Raw genomic sequence first — 24,960 nt, 5'->3', positions numbered from 1 at the left:
CCGACAATATGGCATGGGGGCATTGTAGTAAGCGGGTTATTTCCGCATAGAAAACACACAAAATTTGACAGTACAGTAGCTTCTCGTTGTTATAACCAATATATTGCTAAAACCAGTATCATAGGTAGGTTTGACTGCGTATAGCAAATTTCCAAGCTCAAACAGTGGTTTAGGGTCCGTTTAATAACTGGATCTCCAAGTTTTATTCAACTTGTTGCGAGTGAAATTCAACAGTTTTGCTAACTGGCTTGCTAGGACTCCTACTTGGCCAACCTTGCATGAAATGTAAAACAGCCTGCAGGTTGCCAAGTTCATGGACTACACGCAGCCCCTCATTTTGCACCTCGTGGAGAAGAAGTCGGGTCACTGGGATCCCAACATAAGGACGCTCTGCTCGCAAGCGCTGTTCAAGCTCACCGTGGATGACCCTGGCTTTGTGAGGCAGACCTGCATGCCCAAGCTCTTGGCTGCATTGCATAGTCGAAACCTGAACAACAAGCTGGGAGCCTTGCTGTCTATTGGGGAAGTCGTGCACTCACTCTGCGAGCTGGGCGAGAAGAGGGGTGAAAGTGTCTACGATGCCTTAGGTAAGGCTCTTCCCTTGTCTGTTTGTAGTTCACTAGAAGTGGGTCAGCTTGAGTATGTATTCCAGTCTGTGCTAGCGTGAATTCTAGGTGGACCCTGGATTTCGGAAAAGTCAGAAAAAAAGAGAGGTTTCCTGGAATGTAAGCCGAATGAAAAAGGGCACTGGACTGCCAAAAGAACATGTCGAGATGGTGCGCTTTCAGGTTTCTCGCGTTATGATGTCAGCCGGAATTTAATCCCATGTCCCCAGCTAAAATTGGCAGCATCTTTTCCACCTTGTGGCGTTGACCTGTCTTGTGGTCGACAGTGCGTGGCCGTTTCCTCCAAACTGCATCCTCAAATCTAAGCTGACCCTCTACTTTCATAAGTTACTGTATTTACTCGCATAATGATCGCACTTACATAATGATCACACCCCTGAATTTTGTCGTCAAAATTCGATTTTTTAATTTTCCGTGTAATGATAGCACCCCGGACTTGCGGCAGCGATATGTCGTGTGCCAAGTCTAGCTATTATTGATCGCGCTTACCATCTGTCGAATGCTACGCGAACAACTCTTCAAGACAAACCAAGCAGTTTGCACACACCAAACATTCTTTAAGTAGATGCCTCATTTCATTACTTTCATCACTTTCTGCACTTCCATGACTAAAAAAAAAAGCTGCAACCAAACTTGCCTTTATTGTGTGCAGGCTTTATAATGGTTGTGGTCAACAACAACAAAACAGGTGCCTTTCGATTCTTCTCATCTGCACTCGTGGGCACGCAACAAATCGCGAGCGGCAACGATAGTAGCCATGTTTACACTGATACGTTAAATGTGTACCCTATTCATACGCCGACGCTTGTAACACAGCTAAGATATTCACCCACCCTTAGCGGAAATGTGCCGTATTAGGATAGTAGGGAAGACAGATGCCGCAATTTCCGCAGCATGCCGGCCATGTGTTTCTATGTCACTGGCAGCTAAGATCGCGCCCATCTGTTTCTGTCCCCTCAAAGTGGACATGGCTACGTTATTGCCGCAAACTTGCCGATATTAGCGATATTATTCATTACTGATACGGAAGAAATTGTTTCAATGCACGTAATATACTCACAAGAAGAAAAAAAATCGCGTTCGGCATGTTCGGCTTGCTCTGCCGGCCGCCATTTTTGTTTTGGTGTCCCGCAGCAAACGCAGAAAGAAAAAAACATCTTTTTTTTCTTTTCGCAGGAAATTTAACCCACGTAATGATCACACCCCTGATTTTGCATCAATTTTTCCGACAAAAAAGTGTGATCATTATGCGAGTAAATATGGTATTTTTGTAAAGAAAAGTATGAGCCTACATTTGACTAAATATGCTACATTGTTGCTTAAATGGTCTTCAAAGGGATGTTCTCTCTGGGCTCAAAGTCAGCCAGTGTTAGTGCTGTAGTCAGTTGGTATAGTATGTATGCATTGCAGTTTACAGAATACCAAAGTAGCAGAGACATGAACAGCGACAGCAGCGATATTAGGGATGTCTTGTGATGGTTTGTCAAACCACAGAGCATCAGAAAGACATTATTGTGTTTTAAGTTGGTTCTTGTCAAAGGAAAAGAAGAGGCATTACTATACCTTCACATCTATGTTGCTGTGACACCTCTACACCACCGGCTAAATTGCACATGGCCTGTCATTGCAGTAATAGTATTACACATTCTTATTGAACTCAACGTTAAAAGATGGCGCCTCTGTGACAAGGTGCTGACAGCTACATCTGCAGTATTACAATGTTTTAAATGGCAGTACAGACATAGACAAGCTAAAGCTATCCGCTGTTATAAAACAAGCAAGAAACATACTGTTAGCGGCACTGTGCCATAAGACCGTTAACATATGTTAGGAGACGTTCTCAGATAGGTGCCAACAACTTGTTGGCCAACATTTGGGCAAAAATGTCACTTAGAAACCAGCTGAAAATACGGCGCTGCTAGTGATAGCAGGACTCCTTTCTTTGCTGTACAGTCAAAACTCGTCATGTCTGACATGGAAATGTCTTCGTCACATCTGGTATTCATTAAAATCTTATATCAATTCAACACTAATATTGGCAAGGTAAATTGTACATTTACCTCATTAAATGCTGTAATTTGTTATATCAATGTTTATTTCATCAAGGTTATAGTGTACTTTTTTTCTGTTGTTGCCAAGAGCTGTCACACAACATATCTTGCTGTTGCCAACAAATATGTTGACCAAATTGACCAGCACGTCAGAAAACCATGTTGGTTCCTCGTGGTCAGCACATTATAATGCTTAGTATGTAAAACTAATGCTATGCTTGGCTTGAGGTCACAGGTCAAAGTAGGTGGAATGCAGAAATGCTCAAGCACTGAAGTTTTGGTGTGCGTTAACTCCGGATGGTCGGAATAATTCTGGAAGCCTTTCCCCAAGTCATCCGTTGTAGCCCGCTTGTTGCTTTGTAACATTAAATTTAAGGATGTGCAATGTTCAAATATCACTAAATCGAATCCAGTAGTGAACATTTGAATAATTCTATTTGTGAATTGAATACTACTCTTAGATTTTTCAAATAATCAATATGCAGTCGGTGTCAGATTTTTCAGACTCCTTTGTGAGCTGCGAAAACATCCGAAAGATCGGGCAGTCCGAAAAATGCATGCTTTACTAAAGAATACGTACTGTCCCATGACAGTGGCCCCCTTCCAGTCTTGATATGCTTCACCGCAATACATCTCGTATGCTTCACCGCGTACCAATGCTGTATTGCCGCGAAGCCGACTTTTGGGAACCGACATTTTGCAATTTTTAACCTTTGCCGTGTGTGTGTGTTTTTTTTTTTCGCGATTCAAAGTTATGTGCGCGGATTACAAAGGCGGTGTCAGCGCCATCGCTGATAGCAGCGAATTCTTTCAATGAAAAGCACAGCACCGAACAGCAGGAAGCTTGGTAGCGAACGTCGCAGCAGCTAAGCCTATAGCGTTGCCACGATGGCTGCGGCTGTCGGCGAATCGGCGTCAGAGAGCGTTGGTTCGACGCTGCTGGATAATCAGAATGGTGGCAGTGGTAGTTTGATTATTGCTGTTTCGAACCTGCACTCACGGCAAAAGGTCAGGAGAATCGGACAGCGAAGTGTTTCAGCGTGTGAAATGTCAGACATCCTTGTACACAGGCTCTATGGGGTCTATGGCAGTGCTGCAAAGTCGTCCAAATTATGGGGCATGTCCGAGAAATGATGTGTCCGAAAAATTGGTCCTTTACTGTGTTTGATGTAGAGGCTCGTGCAGTGCCACACGTGTGAGCCACGGAGCCCCTCGTGTTCGACAGGCTCAAGCAAGTGTCTCACGTCATTTTCAGTGAAAAAGGAGCGCCGAATACGCCGCAGACGGGCTGCCCCTGCTGACGTAGTAGCTGACTTTGTCACTGCGTACGCTCCCCGATGTCGGCTCGATGTAGGGATCACACACATAGCGCCCGAACACTGAAATTTACAGAAAGGTGCCGCATCGGCCAGGGCCACTTCTGTAGGCACAAGGTTGCCCTGGGTCGACAAGACGAATTGAAATGATAACGCGACACAGACAGAGGGAACAGCAGCAAAAGCAGCACATGTTTTGTAAACTGCAAAAGCATGCGCTAAGATGTTGCTAATCATTCGCCGATAGTCACACAGATTGTGTTAGATATGCGGCGACGACCCGCACACCTAATCTCGGGACCAGTCACTGATGAGCCACCCCATATAAACATATCAGTGGCAAGCAATCGCAACAGTTTGCAGCCCGTTGTACCGCGATGGCTAGCGGTGAATTTTCATCGTGGCTAAACCACCTAGGCTGTTGGGCCTAATCAGTGCTCCTTCATCCGGCGTTGCCGACTTGTGTTGCAGCGGGGTGATGAAGAAGTGCAGATCTATTCGCAGCAGTCACGCGACACTCAGAAAGCTGACAAACTGCCTTGCAAATGAAAGCAAGTGCACGGGATAGCAACAGTTTGTTCATGGCCGTCACCTTTGTGACGCACTGTACCTTGGCCTCTTGTTCCCAATGTCATTCGCAGATGCACATTGGTCTCTTGCACATTGCACATCGCATTGCAATTTCAGATGCACATTGCAGCCTCGAGCAATTCATCACAAAACTAGCTTGGATTTACACTTACATAGCAGGTGTGTAAGTGCCGTGGCCGGTTGCATGCGTTTATGTGAACACAGGAGTAAGTGGGAGCGAGTGTCACACGAACTTGCCCTGGCCTTCCAGATTTCAGAATGTTTTATAGGTGGCAAATTGCGCCAAACTTGACATTGAAATGGCGTGGATGGTGCCCGCTCTTCACCATCGGGGGCAGCTATGCACGGAGTAGAGATCGCGTCACGTTATGCACAGTCCTTTTGTCTGTCGCACAGATTGACTTTACGATAAACCACCTGCTGTTAAGTTGGGACAGCCCTTCTGTATTTTAGAGAAAAACTAGTAAGCAATACTTCCCTTGCAATAAATAAAAGATTGGCAAAGAAAAACGCAGGTTCACATTAACCCTTTCAGGGTCAATGACGTATAAATAAACGGCGCCGCGAACAAGTCCAAAATGGTCGATGCCATGTGTTTACGGCACCGTCTGTACATTTAAAAAGTGCGTCAATTTCCAATTTTTTTTTTTCTTTCCTAGCATGTGCTGCCACTATGTGGGAATACAGGGAATTGTTTTCTCGCGCCTGCCTCTCTCGGTTTTCGTTGCAGGGTTTGTTTTAGAGCTAGTTTGCTCCAGCGCATCTATAAACTACCGCTCGCGCATTGGCAACGCGCGGGCGGGCGGCAGTTTGGGTTTTGTTCCATGGGCGGTTTCGGCTTCTTGCGCTCGCAAAACTGATGGCTATCGCTCAAAGGGCGGCCGCCTGTTTCTTGCTCGCTTAGTGCCCACAGGGGTGAGCATAGGAAGGATGCCGCAGTGCGTGCGTTTCCTTTTCTTCTTTTTTTTTGGGGGGGGGGGGGGGGGGGGGGGGAGCCTCACAATCTCTAATTGCATCTGGTTGGCGATAAGATGAAGACTAGCGGAAGTTTGTCACACGTTTTGCTTTTTTGACAGGCACACAACCACACAGTTTTCTTGAGTGCACTCACCTATGCAGTTCGATTACGCTATGGACGTAAATATTAGTGTAAGAGCAGGAACATTTGAGACTTGCGAAATATTCTCGCGTGCGCATATTCTAAGCCTTGAACTATAACAATACATGGAATTTTTAATTCTTATAAGTTTATTTCCTTTTTTATTGTTGTTATTCATAAATAAAGAATACATACATACCAACGCAAAGTATTTTTTTCTCACTTTACAGTCACCCTAAAAAAATTAAGGTGAATGTTTTTAACTAGGTCACTCAGAAAAATTGGAATTTGCATTTTAAGAAAATCAACCCTGGGCGGTCGCATATGGTGAAAAAAATCAACCGTGAAAGGGTAAACTGAGAGCCTCAATGGTATTCAGTACAACAGGGCGTCACTAATTCATTAGTTTCAGAGGAAAAAGAGCACTTCATTCTATTCATCAGAAATTCTGTTGATAAAGCAAAAAACTATTTTCCAGACATTCATATACTACGACTGAGCTGTAATCAATGCCACCATACTAATTTGGTGTTTCCTTTAGTAAGAGTAGACCGTACCGTATATCTTGATTTCTGTGTACTACCTAAGTTACTGATAGCTTGTGTCATCCTTGTCCTGCAATGCTAGGAGAATCCTTGGCATGTGCAGCCCTATATTTTCTTGCTCGAAATTTGTAAGCATGAAATTTTGTGGGACATTTGCTGATATATGACTTTTTTTTCTTGATCCAATTCAATATTCGATTCCAAATCTGCTATTCGGTATACGCACACCCTAATTGAATTCTCTGAATGTTTCGTGATTAAGCTTCTTGAACATTTGCGTATGTCCGTGGCGCAGACCATCCTTGCCGTTACTTTAGACCAGAGTGCCTGCCCAAAGCACGCATACAAAACGAGCTCTGCAAATATATTAACATTTGAATTAGGAAACAATTTCAAGTGTTTTTCACCAAATGTTATCTTTTTGGCATTGACTGCAGCGTTTTACAACTTCTAAGGTTGACGGGTCTTCTAATGCCTCTCTCACTCTTCACCAACTGACCTCTCTAGGTGATGACACTGTAGAAGCACTGAAAGAGCTGGTCTCAAGCTATGAGGAAAGCAAGGTGTTCCAGGGCCTTGGAGGAGACCCTATGAAGGAAGCCTTTTGCTTGTTCATATACAAGCTCTCTACTGTCCATTTTCCTGTTCACAAGTCGCGGCCTATTCTTGGTAAGCATATATTTTTTAACCCAAATAGAACGCAAAGGTGAGCTTGTTGTTAAGCACTTGCCAAAGTAGCCCAGTGGCTATGGCGTTACACTGCTGAGCTCGACGTCATGGGTTCGATTTAGGCAGAGGTATTCCAGTGGAGATGAAATATGAAGTAGCTCACTTAGATTTAGGGGCACGTTAAAGAACCCTGGTGGTCAAAATTAATCAAGAGCTCCCACTATGTCGTGCCTCATGCTGGTTTTGCCACGTAAAGTCGCAGAAATTAAGATTAAAGAAAGGGACAAGCTAGCTTCATCATGCGATAAACAGCTTGAAAAATGGGACAAGGGAGCGGACTCGGGCACATTGCTGCATTCAAGCCCTCTCTCTCTCTCTCTCCACTTCTGGCGCTGCTTCTTATGCAAGGATTTTTTAACCTTGACCCTTTGTCTGATCTTTGGGAGTGAGAGGAAGACATTTTATTTCTGCAAAATTGCTCAATTATAATAGATTATTGCTGTGCAGTTACCAACTTAGATGGGCTACAACTAGGGTCACCACCTTTCCCCAAAAAGAAAAACCGGCCCTTCTGCAGGGATGGTAGGGGGGTTATTATGCAGAAGGTTGAGTTTATTGTGAAAAAAAGACGCCATGTTAAGTCTTTGATATGCAATCCTGTTTATTGTGCCGTTGCTTTCCTAACAAGAAATCAACATAATGTACATGTGCACAAAAAACGCAACATGTAGTTAGTACGTATTTACTTGAATCTAATGAGCACGTTTTTTCCCACTAAAACGGGTTCAAAAATTGTGTGCGCATTAGAATCGAGTACGACCCTAAATCTGCATTACCATATTGCCATCGGCATTTCAAGATGGCCGTCTCGTACGCACTTGGAGCCTAGCTGCCATAGCTTTCGCCATGTGCTGCAGTGTGTGTGCTTAGGCAGTGCTTGCTTTGGCTTAAGTTAGTGCACCGTCTGTCTTCCCGTTTTCTGTGTTTGCTCTATCAGCATGGAAATGTCGGCTGCAAAGACATGCCTATTTCATCACGATGTTGCAATTAAAAGGCAAGCAATCACGCGTGCGAAGACGGACGGAAATCGGGCTGCGTCACGGGCATTCGGAGTTCCCGAACTTGCATGCGGGACTGGCCCAAACAGAAGAGGCGTTCTACTCCGGCGGCTGCTACATACGATGCGGCCGTGCAGCCTCTATCTTGAAAGCGATCTGCAACGGAGACAAGAGTCTATGCATCTAGGCACACCGTGTTCTCATTGCGTCGTTCGTGTCAAAGCGAGAGGCTGCACAAAGGTCAATTCTCGCGCTTCTGCTACCGCACTTCCTCACTCCAACATTTAAAGAGTTTCCACAGTCATTGAGTGAGATGTGTTCATGTTTGCTTGTGCATACAAGCAAACTTGTTTGTTAGAACCGAGTAAGTACGGTAGTCTGCTGATTGGCATAAAAGTACCAGAGAATGGAATAATGTGTTTACCAAAAGTGACTAAGGTTTTGGTTACCGCTCCGAATGTGCTGCACTGCGAAGTAACTGCACGAACTTCATCCTTAAAAAGCTCTTCTTTGCATCTGAATCCACCAGACCAGCGACATCATACATACAAACGAACGTCAAATAGTGTACAATGCATATAGTACCACAATGTATCTGTTGTTCATATATACATACACCCGCAATAATATGCAGTATACAAACAACATAGAAAAACAAAAGGTAAAATTATATATACTCGCCTTCTTTTATTTGTGGAACGTTAATGTATACAGTGGAATCCCGTTCATACGTTTTTCACCGGACTGAGGAAAAAAAACGTAACAGCCGGGAAAACGCAACAGTGAGGAAAGCTCCGAAAATGAATGAAAAAAGTGCAGCTTCAACTATAGACAATTTATTTCCACAGAGTGCGCTTAGAATTTCAAAAAAGTCTAAAATGGTGGCTTGCCGTTTCTTTCGCTCGCTAGAAATCACCACACGTTTCTCAATAGCCTGGAAGGCCGCATTGCTGTCAGCGTCGCTGTGAGGTGCGACGTACCTGCGGAGGAGGTCTAGAGCCGCGACGGCTTTTCCAAAGCTAGGATTTGGCAACTCCCCGGCATCATGTGGCTCGTGCTCCTCGTCGTCACCGCGCCTCGGCAATGGCAACGGACGAAGGAATATCCGCGGGAAATTTTGCCCTCTTTGGCGTAATCATGCTAACATGCTAACGATTGTTTAGTATTGCTGTGGAGCGCGCGCGTCCGAGCAGCTCGGTTGCGCACAGCGCGGCTTGGTTTCGCGAGAAACGTAAACAAGAGAGGAGAGCTGGCCCGATAGGCGGAGCAATGCCATGAGCAACGCCAACTTCCAGCTTCCCTTTAGCTATAGCTTCACAAAGGGTGACGTCAGGGCCTCTCCTGAGTTTCCTTCCTCCGTGAGTCGACCCTTTTAACCACGGAGGAAAGAAACTAAGGAGAGACCCTGACGTCACTCATTGTGAAGCTAAAGTGAAGCCGGAAGTTGGCGTTGCTCCTGGTGTTGCTCCGCCTATTGGGCCAGCTCTCCTCTCTTGTTTACATTTCTCGCGAAACCACACCGCGCTGCGCACAGCCGGGCTGCTCGGACGCGCGTGCTCCGCAGCAATACTAAGCAATCGTTAGCACGTTAGCATGATTTCGCGAAAAAGGGCAAAATTTCCTGCGGATATTCCTTAGTCCATAGCCATTGCCGTGGCGCGGTAGATTGCGCACAGCATTGCATGCGCGTTCATTTCACGAATTTTAGTTGCTTCTGTCCCACCTGGCCACAGCAACATCGGGAGTGCACTGTCCAGATAACGCAGTGCAACAAAACACAAATACCAACGCAAACCTGCCCGCACGGCGCCTTTGCCACAGTACAAAACCTGCGGAGCAACGCGTATGAGCGCACAGAACCAAAACAAAGCCACCATTGTGGCCCAAAAGGCATGGCTGCTACGGCAAAGAAATAAAAAATCAGCAAAAAAAAAGGAGAACGTACTACGTCACTTCCTCCACACTTTTCTCCTAGCGCACGGAGGGGGTAGGGCCTCTCCTCAGTTTCCTTCCTCCATGCGTCCAACAAACCATGCGGTGACTGTAATCACAGTGATGATAGTGAGAGCATTTTTCACGAACGGCCACCTAGTGGCGGGCTCTCGAACTGGCGTGCGGCTTCTTGCAGCCAGTTTCATAGCCAAGCCCAGCCAAGCCCGGTCAGAACTCGTCAAAAGCCAAAATGGCGGTTGGAGCGCGTTGCCTACTTTAGCCCAGGCAGGTTCAGGTTGCGACACATCATGCGGGAACGTTTTCACAGCTACTATGTAACAGCGGGATTCCTTATACATTGGATCCTTTGGATGCTATGCCGGGACTGGATGAAAACGACGTAGCAGCCAGGAAAACGCAGCAGTGAGGAACGTAGAATGTAACAGCGGGGTTCTACTGTACTTAGAGATTCTCTTTGGCAGCTCTGATGAGCTGCTTGTTTGCTCTCGCCGTCCTTATAAAGTCTTCGCAGTTGTAGACCATATTATACCTCACAAAGAGCTCTGCTTTAACCATTGACACGCTTAGTCGATTTCTCTCATCCGTCCACAAGTTCCCCATCACACAAAGACGCTTTCCACAAATGTGTTGCAGCAAGGGAATGGAGTAAACATGCTCCATTAGGTTCTGCAAATGGGGGCACTTAACCTCTTTTAAGGATTTGAGCCAGATCGGGCTTGATTTCTCGTCATATCCCAGAAATCCAGGTAGAGCATCCCTCAAAAGACAAAGCTCTGAGAACAGTTTGTCACCTTCCTCTTCAATGTTTATGCCAAAAAGCTCCCCTGCGTTCATGACGACTGATATGCTGGGTGCATATTGCACCCAGCAGATCCAATTCAGCGAGCCTCTTAAATGGGGAGTTCTCTCAAGGGACGCAAGGGACCTGTCATAGACATTCATAAAGTCCAGCATTGCAACTTGTTCGTCAGGAAGGATTTCAAGTCCCTGATTAGCCTTTACACCGAAGAACATATCTTTTCTTTTAATCGGTAGCTTCCTGAGCTTAGTCATTACAGTGTAAAGTTCTGTCAGCTCAAGGTGACTATTTTCGAGGGCGAGGATTGCCAAATGAAAGCATTGCACGGAACGAGTGCATGAATCGCATGTAGCACTCCGGAAGCAGGACACACTCCCAAAGTCAATTGGCTAGGCTGCCAATAAATCTCCGGATTATTTTTTCGCACTCCTCATCGCCCTGACGTGACTGAATGACTCAATGGGTGTCCAGTTCTTAATAAGTCTGTCTAAGGCTGTAAATAAGCTTAACCAGCTGATCGAAATATGACCCAGCACTTTGCTATATTCCTGGTCACAGAAGTCAGAAAAACATTTTCAATTCCTCTACACATTTCGAGCTAGAAGAAAATTCTTTAAAGAACTTTAGTGCACGGGTTTTGACATCAAACTTTAAAAGACTTCACTGCATGCTTGGCATTGTTGTGCACAACATGATAGTTACAATTGCCCTTCAACAAGTTCGGCTGAACTTTCTGCATTTGCCGGAAAACTGAGTTACGATTCCCATAATTCACGGAAGCATTATCTGCGCTATACACAGCAGCTCACTCCAAAGGCCCTCCTTCTCCAAGCTTGTTGCCAAGAGTTCACAGGTGCCTCCAGAAGCCGCGTCCACCTGCTCACAGAAGTTGATGAGAGCGTCTGTTATTCCGGCACCATTCACATCGTAGAAATGCATTGCAACGAGGAAAAGTTTTCTATTTCCCCTATTTCCCTTGTTGGAGGCATCCATGGAGAGAGCAAACAGAAGGTTGTGACCTGCTGAGTCAACGCTTCTCGACTACGTATGCACTCAGCGGCATAAGGCGTCGGTACATCTTTCATCAGATATTCCAATTATTTTTCCGAGTCGCATTCTGGAAGCGACGTCTGTATCCAGGAAGACTTTTGGGGCCAATTTGCTGCCACAGTCCATTGACAAATAACTGTAGCTGTGCTTGATCCCGTAGAAGATGGCACCCAGTTCTGCAGCAGTCACATTATCTCCTGCGCTAGAAGTCGCTGGAGCAAAGAACTTCGCGAGTGCAGCCAACTGTTTCAGGGCGAAGCTCTTCTGCTTATGTTTCTGCGTTGACGAATGTGATGCTTGACAGCGCTAATGCCATCAAATTTTACCGTAAATGTGCTTGCGCATAAGGGGCATCTTGCGACTGTAGCGTCGTCGTCCATGGGCAGGAGCCAGCTGTCGGACTAGGGTTGAGGCCTGCAGTCTTTCTGGAACATGCATTGGCGTAATTTTCGCTGTTTCAAAGACGGAGAATTTGTGCTCGTGATGGAAGCAAAGGAAGCACGTAACCACTGATGCTGATTTTCGCTCTATTCCAATGATCGGTATACTTGAAGCGAACTTGCCTCGAGATCTTGCCAACCCGGTGGTCGTGTCGTTGTGTGTTGTGCCTACCCCTCTTCCTCTCTTCCCTCCCCCTCCATCTCTGGGAGCACACTTGCCTGCAAACTTTCTCTGCTTGCATGTCTTCGCGGTGCTTGTATAATTCAAGACTTTCTTTTTTGCCGACAAACATTTATTGTCATATTTGTTGAATTGATGCTTATAAAACACAAAAAAGAATAATCGTGATACAGTGGCCCAAAAACTGGCCAATGACGGCCGGTCGAGGGTGCGGATCGACAACCGGCCCACTGTCTAAAAATGGCCGGGCTGCTCAGAAAACGGGCAGGTGGCAACCCTAGCTCCAAGATTTGTCTTGACTTCCTGTATGGGTACCATCATGAGCAAAAGTTTGATCGTCAAGGGGGCTCTGTGGCTGTAGCCTTTCACTGCGCAGCACGAGGTTGCGAGTTTGATTTTGAGACACTGTGGCTGCATTGCGAGAAAGGTGGAATACATAAATGCTTGCGTACTTGAGACTTAAGCGCATGTTAAAGAGCCTGATGGGGTTCGAAATTAATCCGAAGCTCCCTGCCTCCACTCCCTTATTACGGCATTTCTCATAGCCCCATTACTCATAATCTAATAATGAATCAGTTATCAATAAGTAAGTCGGTCAATCAATCATTGAACTTATCAATTTTCGACTTCCTGTAGTATGTGTAAAAGATCTCCATGGACTGCAATTTTGCAGCCCGACGCGACCTGACCAATGATGGATCACCATGCGTGCCCTGGCTATACAGTAAAGGCTCAAGGCGAACTCCACTTTGTCTTCACAACGGTTACACAGAATGAGAACATCATTACCATACAGTCAATTCTCGTTAATTCGAAGACACTTTATTCGAACTTCCAGTTTATTCGAACTGACGCTGTGGTCCCGTCAAAGTTATGTGTGTTCCAGGGGGGGGCAAACACCCGGTAATTCGAACGCACAAGCATTTGCAATGGTTAATTCAAACATACCGCCCTCCGACAATGCTTTCAGCAGTGCGCCAAGTCACGCGACAGCACCTCCGACTGGCATTGTTCTGACCCCACTACAAAGGAAAAGCTTAGGAGAGGCCCCTCAACGCCATCTGCTAAGAAAAAAAATTAGGTGGTAATTTCACCTTCTCTCAAATGGCAAGGTCGCCATTTCTGTGTCGCACCAGCCCCAGCCCCAGCCACACTAGAGGCAAAACATGCACCGCGGGAGGGATCGGTCCTGGCCCGACGTTTCGCGGCGGCAAGTAAGCCACAATTGGAGAAAACCAATGAGACCGGTTTCTACAGTTATGTATGCATGGGAACCTGGTGACTGCTCAATTCATACTCTCGTCTGGTTCAGCTGGACCGCTTGTTTCACATTATCGTCTGCTCGTGTCAGCTCTTGCTTGCGCTTGTTTTGGTCTCGTTTGCACTTGTTTTGTTTGCGATGACGAGTCTAAACCGATACGTCCTGACGGAAAGGTTGTTGGAGACAGTGCACCATATCCGATTGTGTATGACAAGACACCCTGAATACAAGGACACGAAGGTGACACCCAGTACTTCATTCTCCTTGTCTTTTGAACGCAGCGTCGCCACAACAGGGGAGCCCACCAGCGTGATTATGAGAGGTGGCAATGATGTCGTCGTCTTGATAAGACAGGATTCGCATTAAGAACGCACAATGAAGAACGTAAACACAGTGTCAATCTATCAGCATACGAAGGAAGAAGCACGCGAGCACGCAGAGCGAAGCAGCAGCAGAGGCCCAGTCTTGCTTTGACAACTCCGCTGCTTTGGTGGCAGAGGTAATTAGCACCATCCATCAAGTTGACGGGAAAGCAAGTCTGCTTCCCTCGCTTCTTCCTCTCAACTATGCTCCCCTCACCCTCCCTCTAAACTCCCTCGTAACTCCCGCACCTTCGATGCTGTCCGCTGCGGCACCACTAGTCCCACCGGCCCGGCGGCAGCTTAGCCTGCTCTCTGGAGTTTCATTATCTGCCATTATTGGGAAGCGAGCGTTGGCTGGGGTGGGCAGTTTCTTGGTCCTCGCTCGCTGTCTGCTTGCGTGCCAAAATATTTCACGACTCGCACCGTTCGTGTATCGCATTATGGTGCACGAATACTTCAAGAACAAGTCCTTCTTTTAATTCAAACAAACTTTCGGGCCTTTTCGAGTTCGAATTATCGAGATTCGACTGTATTACGTTTTTTTCCATCGTCATCAAGGACGCAGGTTCTGGCAGCTGCTCTGATAACTATTGCTAAAACTGCCTGCTTCTACAGAACAGGCAAGTCGATCGTACCGGGCATGCGCTGGCGAGTGATGTGATATAGGAGAAAAAGAAAGTGCATTTATTGGGTTTCTGCAGGCATCTTACAAAGCACTTTACAAAAGCTTTTCATGCTATGTTGTCAGGCAGACCGTACCATGCTTCGCATGCCCACTTTGCCACAGGGCTGACCCACTTCGCGCAAGCCGTCGGTGACTGGGGCTTATCGTCCTGTTCCATCTACTCATTGTAGAGTGCCGCCACCTGATCCTTGAACGACTTGTTTAATGCCACGTCACGAGGCTGAAGGATAGGAGTCAAACCGCCTGGAAAGAATGCCAAGAAGGCTTCTTCTCATCATAGGCAACAAGTAGCTTGTGGCAAACCGTGGTACACTTCTTGAGAATCAGCCTGTTCCACTTCATAAAGTTCATCACCCACTTTTTTGAAAGCTTGAACTCACTGCGGGCAATTTTCAGTTCATTTTCGACAATGTGAGCATTCACTTAAATGTCCTCGTAGGACACGCTTGGGCCTTTGTCTGGCTGTTCTCTCACCCACTTTTCCACAACTTCTTCAATGACAGGTTACCTGCCTTCCTTAGGGTCCCTGGAAAGACATTCATGATCCTGCGCACGCAAAAAGCTTGTCCTTTTGTTGCAGCCAAGTCTAGGCATTTTCCCGAAACGCCGTAATTACGCTCTGCTGCTAAGTTGTTGGTTGATTCAGCGCGAATAACTTTCCGCGTAAACACCGCGCACTAATTGGGCCATTGAGTTGTTACAATTGCGGTGTCATCCTGCCAGACACTTCCCAATGTGATGTGAACAAAGCTGCCAAATGCTTGCAGAGGTACGGTACTTGCAGTTGGAGCAAGTTTCGCAAGCGAGCAAAGCCCGCGCAGCAGTACGCAATAATGAAATTACTACTATTCAGATGCGACTGTGCGAGCAGAGCAAAGCCTGGTGCAAGCGAAACCTTTCTTCCACCCACATCATTCTCAAGGGTAAAGTCAAGAAATTATTTTTCCATAAATTGGACAGAGATGCACAAGTACCGTTTTATTGAATGTGTAAAACAACTTTTGTTTTAATTATTGCTGCTTTAGTGCAAATATAGACTAGGTATATGTATGGGAATTGCCGTTTGCCAAAGCTTGTCTGTAATTTCTCTTCTACCTTCATTCGAAGTAGTGATGAACAGGATACAGAGGCTCCTTCTGTAACTAGCGATAAAGCTAGAAGGGTCTTGCAAGACATGGCCCAGGGAAAAGCAGCAGGATAAAACGGAATAACAGTCGATATACAGTCAACGACCGATTTTTCGGACCCTCTAGGGAACGTAAAAACGTCCGAAAATTCAGGCAGTCCGAAAAAATTAAAGCATGCAAAAAAAAACGCATCAATTTTTCTTTTTTTCTCAGATCTAGAGGTAAAGGGCAAAGTAACAGGCTTCCGATACCCTGCCACAGCATCAGTGAAGTGGCTATAAAAAGAGGCGTTCAAAAACTCTCTATGCAGCCGACTGCCGGTTTATTATGTACATGTGCATCGTCGGGTAGCCGGTGTTATTGCTGCAGTGGCTTGAAGAACTTGTTGATTGTTGTTTTGACGGCGTTCCGGTTGCATGCGATCATATTCGCCTCGATCTGAGCAAGGGTCATGTCAGCACTGTACACCGATGAAAGAGTCAACGGTGCTCGCGTCAACTCGGCGCTGTAGGCGGCGCAGGCATTGGTTCCTCATTTTCAACATCAGAGTCATCTGAATCCCCCACAACCTGACGGACTATTTCCTCGTCAGTCAGTTCAGCGCGGAAGTCGAGCTCGTTGTCAGCGTCAACAAACTGTTCAAAAGTTATTTCCGTGGGTATGGAAACCCCAGCAGAGCGGAGGTCGTTGATCACGTCGTCCGACGGTACTGCTTTCCGCGCTTCGATGCCATCGGCGAGGACGACGAAGACGGAGTGGGCGCCATCGAAGGCAAGCGAAATCCTCAAGTTGCGAACAGTGGAGTTCGCTGACGAGCGTCGAAGCACCTAGGCGTAGCGTCGCAGAGCACACTTGACACAACAGCACAACCACACACCACGCTAGCCAAAACGTGGCCTGCGCAAACAAACAAACAAAATGGCGCCGCTCCGAAAACTCTGCCGGAGGCGGAAGTGCGGCGATGAACATAGCCAGCGTGACCAGACCAAATCGGTGTGTGACGGCTAGATTCGGCTAGTTGTGGTTCACAGCGGTGATATGCTTCGGCTGCACGTGGATTTCCTTCGCAAGGGCGCTGCGCGAGGAGCCAAAAGACCTTCCGTCCGTCAAAAAGTCCGGAAAATTGGACGGCGGGGGGTTCGAGCGTCCGAAACTTCATCATCATCATCAGCCTAGTTACGCCCACTGCAGGGCAAAGGCCTCTCCCATACTTCTCCAACTACCCCGGTCATGTACTAATTGTGGCCATGTTGTCCCTGCAAACGTCTTAATGTCATCCGCCCACCTAACTTTCTGCCGCCCCCTGCTAAGCATCCCTTCCCTTGGAATCCAGTCCGTAACCCTTAGTGACCATCGGTTATCTTCCCTCCTCATTACATGTCCGGCCCATGCCCATTTCTTTTTCTTGATTTCAACTAAGATGTCGTTTACCCGCGTTTGTTGCCTCACCCAATCTGCTCTTTTCTTATCCCTTAACGTCACACCCATCATTCTTCTTTCCATAGCTCGTTGCGTCGTCCTCAATTTCAGCAGAACCCTTTTCGTAAGCCTCCAGGTTTCTGCCCCATATGTGAGTATTGGTAACACACAGCTGTTATACACTTTCCTTTTGAGGGATAGTGGCAACCTGCTGTTCATGATTTGAGAATGCCTGCCAAACGCACCCCAGCCCATTCTTATTCTTCTGGTTATTTCAGTCTCATGATCCGGATCCGTGGTCACTACCTGCCCTAAGTAGATGTATTCCCTTACCCCTTCCAGTGCTTCGCTACCTATCGTAAACTGCTGTTCTCTTCCGAGCCTGTTAAACATTACTTTAGTTTTCTGCAGATTAATTTTCAGACCCACCCTTCTGCTTTGCCTCTCCAGGTCAGTGAGCATGCATTGCAATTGGTCTCCTGAGTTACTAAGCAAGGCAATATCATCAGCGAATCGCAAGTTGCTAAGGTATTCTCCATCAACTTTTATCCCCAATTCTTCCCACTCCAGACCTCTGAATACCTCCTGTAAACATGCTGTGAATAGCATTGGAGATATCGTATCTCCCTGTCTGACGCCTTTCTTTATAGGGATTTTGTTGCTTTCTTTGTGGAGGACTACGGTGGCTGTGGAGCCGCTATAGATATCTTCCAGTATCTTTACATATGGCTCATCTACACCCTGATTCCGTAATGCCTCCATGACTGCTGAGGTTTCGACTGAATCAAACGCTTTCTCGTAATCAATGAAAGCTATATATAAGGGTTGGTTATATTCTGCACATTTCTCTATCACTTGATTGATAGTGTGAATATGGTCTATTGTTGAGTAGCCTTTACGGAATCCTGCCTGGTCCTTTGGTTGACAGAAGTCTAAGGTGTTCCTGATTCTATTTGCGATTACCTTAGTAAATACTTTGTAGGCAACGGACGGTAAGCTGATCGGTCTGTAATTTTTCAAGTCTTTGGCGTCCCCTTTCTTATGGATTAGGATTATGTTAGCGTTCTTCCAAGATTCCGGTACGCTCGAGGTTATGAGGCATTGCATATACAGGGTGGCCAGTTTCTCTAGAACAATCTGACCACCATCCTTCAACAAATCTGCTGTTACCTGATCCTCCCCAGCTGCCTTCCCCCTTTGCATAGCTCTTAAGGCTTTCTTTACTTCTTCCGGCGTTACCTGTGGGATTTCAAATTCCTCTATACTATTCTTTCTTCCAGTATCATCGTGGGTGCCACTGGTACTGTATAAATCTCTGTACAACTCCTCAGCCACTTGAACTATCTCATCCATGTTACTAACGATATTGCCGGCTTTGTCTCTTAACGCACACATCTGATTCTTGCCTATTCCTAGTTTCTTCTTCACTGTTTTTAGGCTTCCTCCGTTCCTGAGAGCCTGTTCAATTCTATCCATATTATAGTTCCTGATGTCCGCTGTCTTACGCTTGTTGATTAACTTAGAAAGTTCTGCCAGTTCTATTCTAGCTGTAGGGTTAGAGGCTTTCATACATTGGCGTTTCTTGATCAGATCTTTCGTCTCCTGCGATAGCTTACTGGTTTCCTGTCTAACGGAGTTACCACCGACTTCTATTGCGCACTTCTTAATGTTTCCCATGAGATAGTCGTTCATTGCTTCAACACTAAGGTCCTCTTCCTGAGTTAAAGCCGAATACCTGTTCTGTAGCTTGATCCGGAATTCCTCTAGTTTCCCTCTTACCGCTAACTCATTGATTGGCTTCTTGTGTACCAGTTTCTTCCGTTCCCTCCTCAAGTCTAGGCTAATTCGAGTTCTTACCATCCTATGGTCACTGCAGCGTACCTTGCCGAGCACGTCTACATCTTGTATGATGCCAGGGTTCGCGCAGAGTATGAAGTCGATTTCATTTCTAGTCTCACCATTGGGGCTCCTCCATGTCCACTTTCAACTAACCCGCTTGCGGAAAAAGGTGTTCATTATCTGCTTATTATTCTGTTCTGCAAACTCTACTAATAGTTCTCCTCTGTTATTCCTAGAGCCTATGCCATATTCCCCCACTGACTTGTCTCCAGCCTGCTTCTTGCCTACCCTGGCATTGAAGTCGCCCATCAGTATAGTGTATTTTGTTTTGACTTTACCCATCGCCGATTCCACGTCTTCATAAAAGCTTTCGACTTCCTGGTCATCATGACTGCATGTAGGGGCATAGACTTGTACCACCTTCAATTTGTACCTCTTATTAAGTTTCACAACAAGACCTGCCACCCTCTCGTTAATGCTATAGAATTCCTGTATGTTACCAGCTATTTCCTTATTAATCAGGAATCCGACTCCTAGTTCTCGTCTCTCCGCTAAGCCCCGGTAACACAGTACATGCCCGCTTTTTAGCACTGTATATGCTTCTTTTGTCCTCCTAACCTCACTGAGCCCTATTATATCCCATTTGCTACCCTCTAATTCCTCCAATAACACTGCTAGACTCGCCTCACTAGATAGCGTTCTAACGTTAAACGTTGCCAGGTTCAGATTCCAATGGCGGCCTGTCCGGAGCCAGGTATTCTTAGCACCCTCTGCAACGTTACAGATCTGACCGCCGCCGTGGTCAGTTGCTTCGCGGCTGCTGGGGACTGAGGGCCGGGGTTTGATTGTTGTATTCATATAGGAGGTTGTGGCCAAGTACTGCACCAGGATGGCCAATCCTGCTCTGGTGAGAGAGTGCGTTACCGGTTCTGGTCACCGGGATCAGGCCGCACTCCAGGCCTGTTTGTGCAATTTTCTCAACACACGTTTTTTTTTTTTTTTCGGTGGAGAATTGCGCGGCACCGGGATGTGAATCACGGTCCTCTTGCACTGGAGACGGATACTCTACCGTCCCCGTAGGAGTTAAATTAAAAATTGAATTATGGTGTTTTGCGTGACAAAAACCACTTTCTGATTATGCACGCCGTAGTGGAGGACTCCGAAAATTTCGACCACCTGGGGTTCTTTAACGTGCACCTAATTCTAAGTACACGGGTGTTTTCGCATTTCGCCCCCATCGAAATGCGGCCGCCGTGGCCGGGGTCCGATCCCGCGACCTCGTGCTCAGCAGTCTAACACCATGACCACTGAGCAACCACGGCGGGTCCCGCAGGAGTTGTACGCCTCATTTAACCTACAGTGGTGCCCTATTTGATCAGTCAAGGTGGACCAATCTGAGCTCGGTTATACCGCATGGATGGCACTCGGCTAGTGAACCTGGTATTTATGACCTGCACATGTGTGGCCACACATAATTGAGGATATATAATCTTTTTTTTTTTTTTAGCAGGGTTTCCGTACAGTGATAAAAGGAAGGAAAATACATTAAAAGAAAGAAAAAAAAAGTGAAAAAAAGGAACATAACATGTGATTTGAACTCGTGATCCTTCAATGTTGCCCGGAAAGGTAGCTCGGTCGGTTGGTTCGTCAAGCCAACGGTTACTTTCAAGCGCCAAAGCTCCTGCTCCGAGCCTCATACTTATGTGGAAAGGGACTGGTGTTGTCCGCGGCAGTCGATTTTTGCTGATTCTGAGTGGTTGGAAGGCATAATTTCTTGGAAAAATGGCCGCCAGAGGAGCAGCGTGAACTCGAGCGGCTTTACAGACTAGGAAAACTGCCTTAAAATATTTAGACTTGAGGGGAAGCTTCGTTAACAAACTATAACACGGCAATCAGCACTTGTATACGACGAGAGAAATTATTGAGACGTGGAAAATTCCCTTGAAATAAATCTGGTTTGCGAGACAAATGCTTGTATGTATTGAATCTCTTAAAAGATGAGGGGGGGAAATATGCGCTCACCGAGAGGGCATCGTCAGCACGAGACCACCGCCAGGCACCTTACTGAGATGTAGAGAGCTTCGCGGCCAGAACAAAGTCTCCCCTCTCCGCCGGCCCAGGGTGGAAAACGTGCTTTCCGATCGCTCAAGGTTGCGCGGACATTGTATAGCTCTAGCGTCTAGGAAAAAGCTTAAACAGGTGCGGGGGCGGCACGCATAGCTTGGGAAGCTAGCCGCCGGAATAGCTATCTCAAGTACTGCTGCTGGCGAGGGCGAAATACCTTCGTGTAATTATAATAACCCTAATAGGACTTCTTTCAAAGAAAAAAAAAAGAGAAGAAAAAGAAAAGGGAAACGGCTCAGAAGGCTATATTACGAGAGCTATGACTGATACTTTTCTATATATATGTATTCATCTCATCTATGGGATCGCATGCACGCGCTGTTGGTTTTAAAGCGCAACCGTGGTAGGGAAACGGAAGGCGATATAAGCATGCGTGTCCATGATACGCACACGACAAACTGCCTTACAATATTTAGAATTGATATATATATACACACACAAAAGCCAATATAGGCTGCTCGACACTATCTCGCGCGTTTTTATAGCGACGTACATCAGAACCGACTCTTCGTTCCACAACAACCATTTCCTGAGTGATCGCCAGATATATGCCGAATAACTTCCTGTCATTCAATAAGAATGTCTTTCTTTCATGCAGCCTACCAATTCGCGCTGTTTCGGTTTAGACAAAACAATTTATCATTCGAGGCGCCCTTGCCAAGTTTGCCTCCAATTAAAACTGCCTGCGATGCCTATAGTGCAGCTCTTATCTCACTCAACATACACAGCTCTATATACGTGCATCCGGTGCAATGCTTTCCGACACTTCAGATGTCCTTATACATTGATTCTATGGGGCTCGTGGCGGTGCCGCAAAGACGTCCGAAATATCAGGCATGTCCGAAAATTTGGGCGTCCGAAAATTCAGTCGTTGACTGTAGTCGACGAGCTGTCATGATTCAATCGTGATTATGCAGCCGTTGTGATGCCATCGTCGTCAGGCAGTCACCATCATGTATATATTGTCATACCGTTGTCATGCCATTGTGCTCATGTCGTTGTCGTCATCCCATTGTCGTGTGGTTGTCGTCATACCGTCGTCGTCATTATCATCACATTGTCATCATTATACCACCATCAGCATCATTTATAAATTGTCGTATCAATGTCATACATTCATTGTCATGCATTCATTGTCATACTGTTGTCGTTATGCCGTCACGATCATTCTATTATCGCCATTCTAACTTCTTAATTTGACTCTTGTCATGGCTTCGTCGTCTTACCATTGTCGTCATACTTCGTTGATCCGTGCTGCTGTCATTCAGCCCTGATTATGCGCTGTTCTCGTGCCATTGTCAGGGTTGTGTCTTTGTTAGACAGTTGTTATCATGCATCCGTTTTTTATAACATCATCTTCATGCTCTTGTGGTTATTATCCTCATCCTAACTTCGTCATACGACTCTGATCACACAGTCGTTGTCATCCCATTATGTTCATGTCATCATTGTCCCGGTGTCATTATATCGTGGTCATCATTTAAGATTCAGCTTCTCCTTGCCTACATGCCGTGGTCATCATACCGCCTTTGTCATTCCGTCAACATCATTCGTTCTTCGTCATTAAATCGTCGTCACTGTCTCAGCCTCAAAATTTCTAAATATTTTAGGGTTCACAAACATGGTATTACAAACTTACTGCACTCCTTGGGTGCCTATCTATCAGATAAAAAGAAAATTATTAAAATTGGATAATTTTTGTGAGAAATTGCTTATGACCAAAAACAATTATTTCAGAAATGTGCAAAAAAAGTAATCACATGTGAGAAAATTATTTTATTCTGCTGGGTGCAGAAAATTTGGCAAGAAAGCATGCATTTTAGGCAGGAAAGCGAGGCAGAAAACATGCTCTTCTAAGCAAGACCACAATGCCTGGCTCTGATAAGTGATTTTAGAATGGTGAATGGCAAAATAGTAATTTTTAATGCTTTCATGGACAAAACTGAACATTTTTGTGGCATAACAACAGTGAGGTTTTTTCTCTCATTGACATATTGTTTCAAACTAGCGTTGTCTTTTTTTTTTTTTTCAGGAAGTGTGCCGTGATACGTAGATTACATATGTAACATAAATGAAAAATTTATATTTTTTGTTACATTTTTGTCTGCAAGACCCAGTTCCCTCCTTTACTGCGTGACAGCATAAGACAAGCATTTGGCCGTGCAGGTAATCTCACTTTCTTCTGGAAGTGGAGAGCTAGCAAGTATTTCGGACCCAAGTCGGGCTCTGATGCCGTGCCGTCCCACCCGATAAAGGGTGCCTGTAGGTCCAAACGCCAACCGAGCCTGACTTAAGATCAGCCGGGTTGCCCGTACCCAGCTTGCGGGCCGGGCCGGACCTGACCGGGCCCTGTGGGCTGCCCGGGCACACCTCTTATGTGTTACTACCGTGTTCAAAACTTTGAACACCATATCGTTAGCTTAAAAGATTTACGCTTTCTTCTGGCGTAACTGTGCAGCCTGGATTTGGGCATGCACTCCATTTGTTAGCATGCAAGCACGTGTTGTAGTACTTAATGCTAGGACGCATATCTAGCCTGCTAGAAGGTCCTTATTCATGGTGCGATAGTTCTGCAGAAACCCCCAAGGTGGAGAGAAGAAATTCATGAAGGGAAAACGAGACATTCACCCCAATCGTAGCAGTTTTCCTTATTCATCATCCACAAGCTCTTGCTCGTTATTGTACAAGCTTGCAGTATAGCAGTTGCCACCTGACACAGCACAACACTGCTCTGTTTCATGCTTGCCTTGCTATTTTCGCAAAGCTCGATGTGTAGGCATAAATATTTTGCGATCTCATTGCCAGTGCAAGTTTTCAGCTTGCTTCTTCAGTTTGCTCTTTCTTGCAGATAAGTGGCTGTCTGTGATAAGCCGGTGCCTTCTTCGTGACGAACGCAGCCTGAGGGCCAATGCCTGTGCGGCATTGTCACCGTTCTTGGAAGAGTACTGCAAGGACGAGGACACCATCTGCGACACTCTTGTCACCGAGTACCTGGAAGGGCTCAACTCGGGCACGGAAGGCGTCCGTTGCAACTTTGCGCACGCACTTGGTGAGTGCTGAAGGCATGGTACTCGTTGGTTTATTTACTGATTGTTTAATTAAAGGGACACTAGAAATGAATGCCAAGGAATGCACAACAAATGAGTAAAAAAAAATGCCAACTCCCACAGCAAACTTATTAATACCTTCAAGCAGGATAGGTGTATCATTAAGAGGCAACATCAGTATCAATGACAAAGCAAAAGGAGGTAGATGGAACTCTAACCCTTACCCTGCCACTTCAGAGTACACATACAGTAGTACATTGTTCACACATTCTTGAAAAAAATGCCAGAAAAGATGTGCTGATTAGGAAAATGTACGATCCTAAGTCCCTAGAAAATTTGGCCAACTAAACTGTAGTTGACATCTACGTAATGCAAAATATGAGACACGAATGCAGCTGGTGGAGCCTGAGCGGCCCGAGACGAGACGTGTGTCGTTTTTGCGGCTTCGGCAAACTTACGTGCACGCTCATCAAATTCGACTTGTCTGAGCACCTTTGAGGGGGGGCATTTCGGTGGAAAGTTCTGACATGCACACTCAGCACGAGATGCCGATGCGACCTACGTGGAGTTGGTGGGGTTCAAGCTACCCGAGAGGCACACATTGTTTTCCTATTGCGTAGTTCTTTAAGATGGCAAACGAAATCAAGCTGGTTGGCGATGCTGGAATACGATGCCTACGATCTCGCCAGAGCGAAACATGACACTAACATCATTCTGC

At 46.0% G+C, this 24,960-nt stretch overlaps 1 protein-coding gene across 1 annotated transcript in view; it reads left to right on the top strand.

Moving 5' to 3' along the window:
- The window catches only part of Tbcd (tubulin folding cofactor D), a 95,694-nt gene that overhangs the window by 38,168 nt on the left and 32,566 nt on the right, over positions 1-24,960 (top strand). The window contains exons 9-11 of the mRNA XM_075693650.1: positions 295-587; positions 6,736-6,897; positions 24,044-24,244. Of these exons, the coding sequence (XP_075549765.1) occupies positions 295-587; positions 6,736-6,897; positions 24,044-24,244 (656 nt within the window). The remainder of the gene's footprint in view (positions 1-294; positions 588-6,735; positions 6,898-24,043; positions 24,245-24,960) is intronic.

This window comes from Dermacentor variabilis, chromosome 5, assembly GCF_050947875.1.
Source record: "Dermacentor variabilis isolate Ectoservices chromosome 5, ASM5094787v1, whole genome shotgun sequence".
NCBI classification, from domain to species: Eukaryota; Metazoa; Arthropoda; class Arachnida; order Ixodida; family Ixodidae; genus Dermacentor; species Dermacentor variabilis.
The sequence above is the reverse complement of the archived record's forward strand: the minus strand, read 5'-3'. Positions and strand labels throughout refer to the sequence as shown.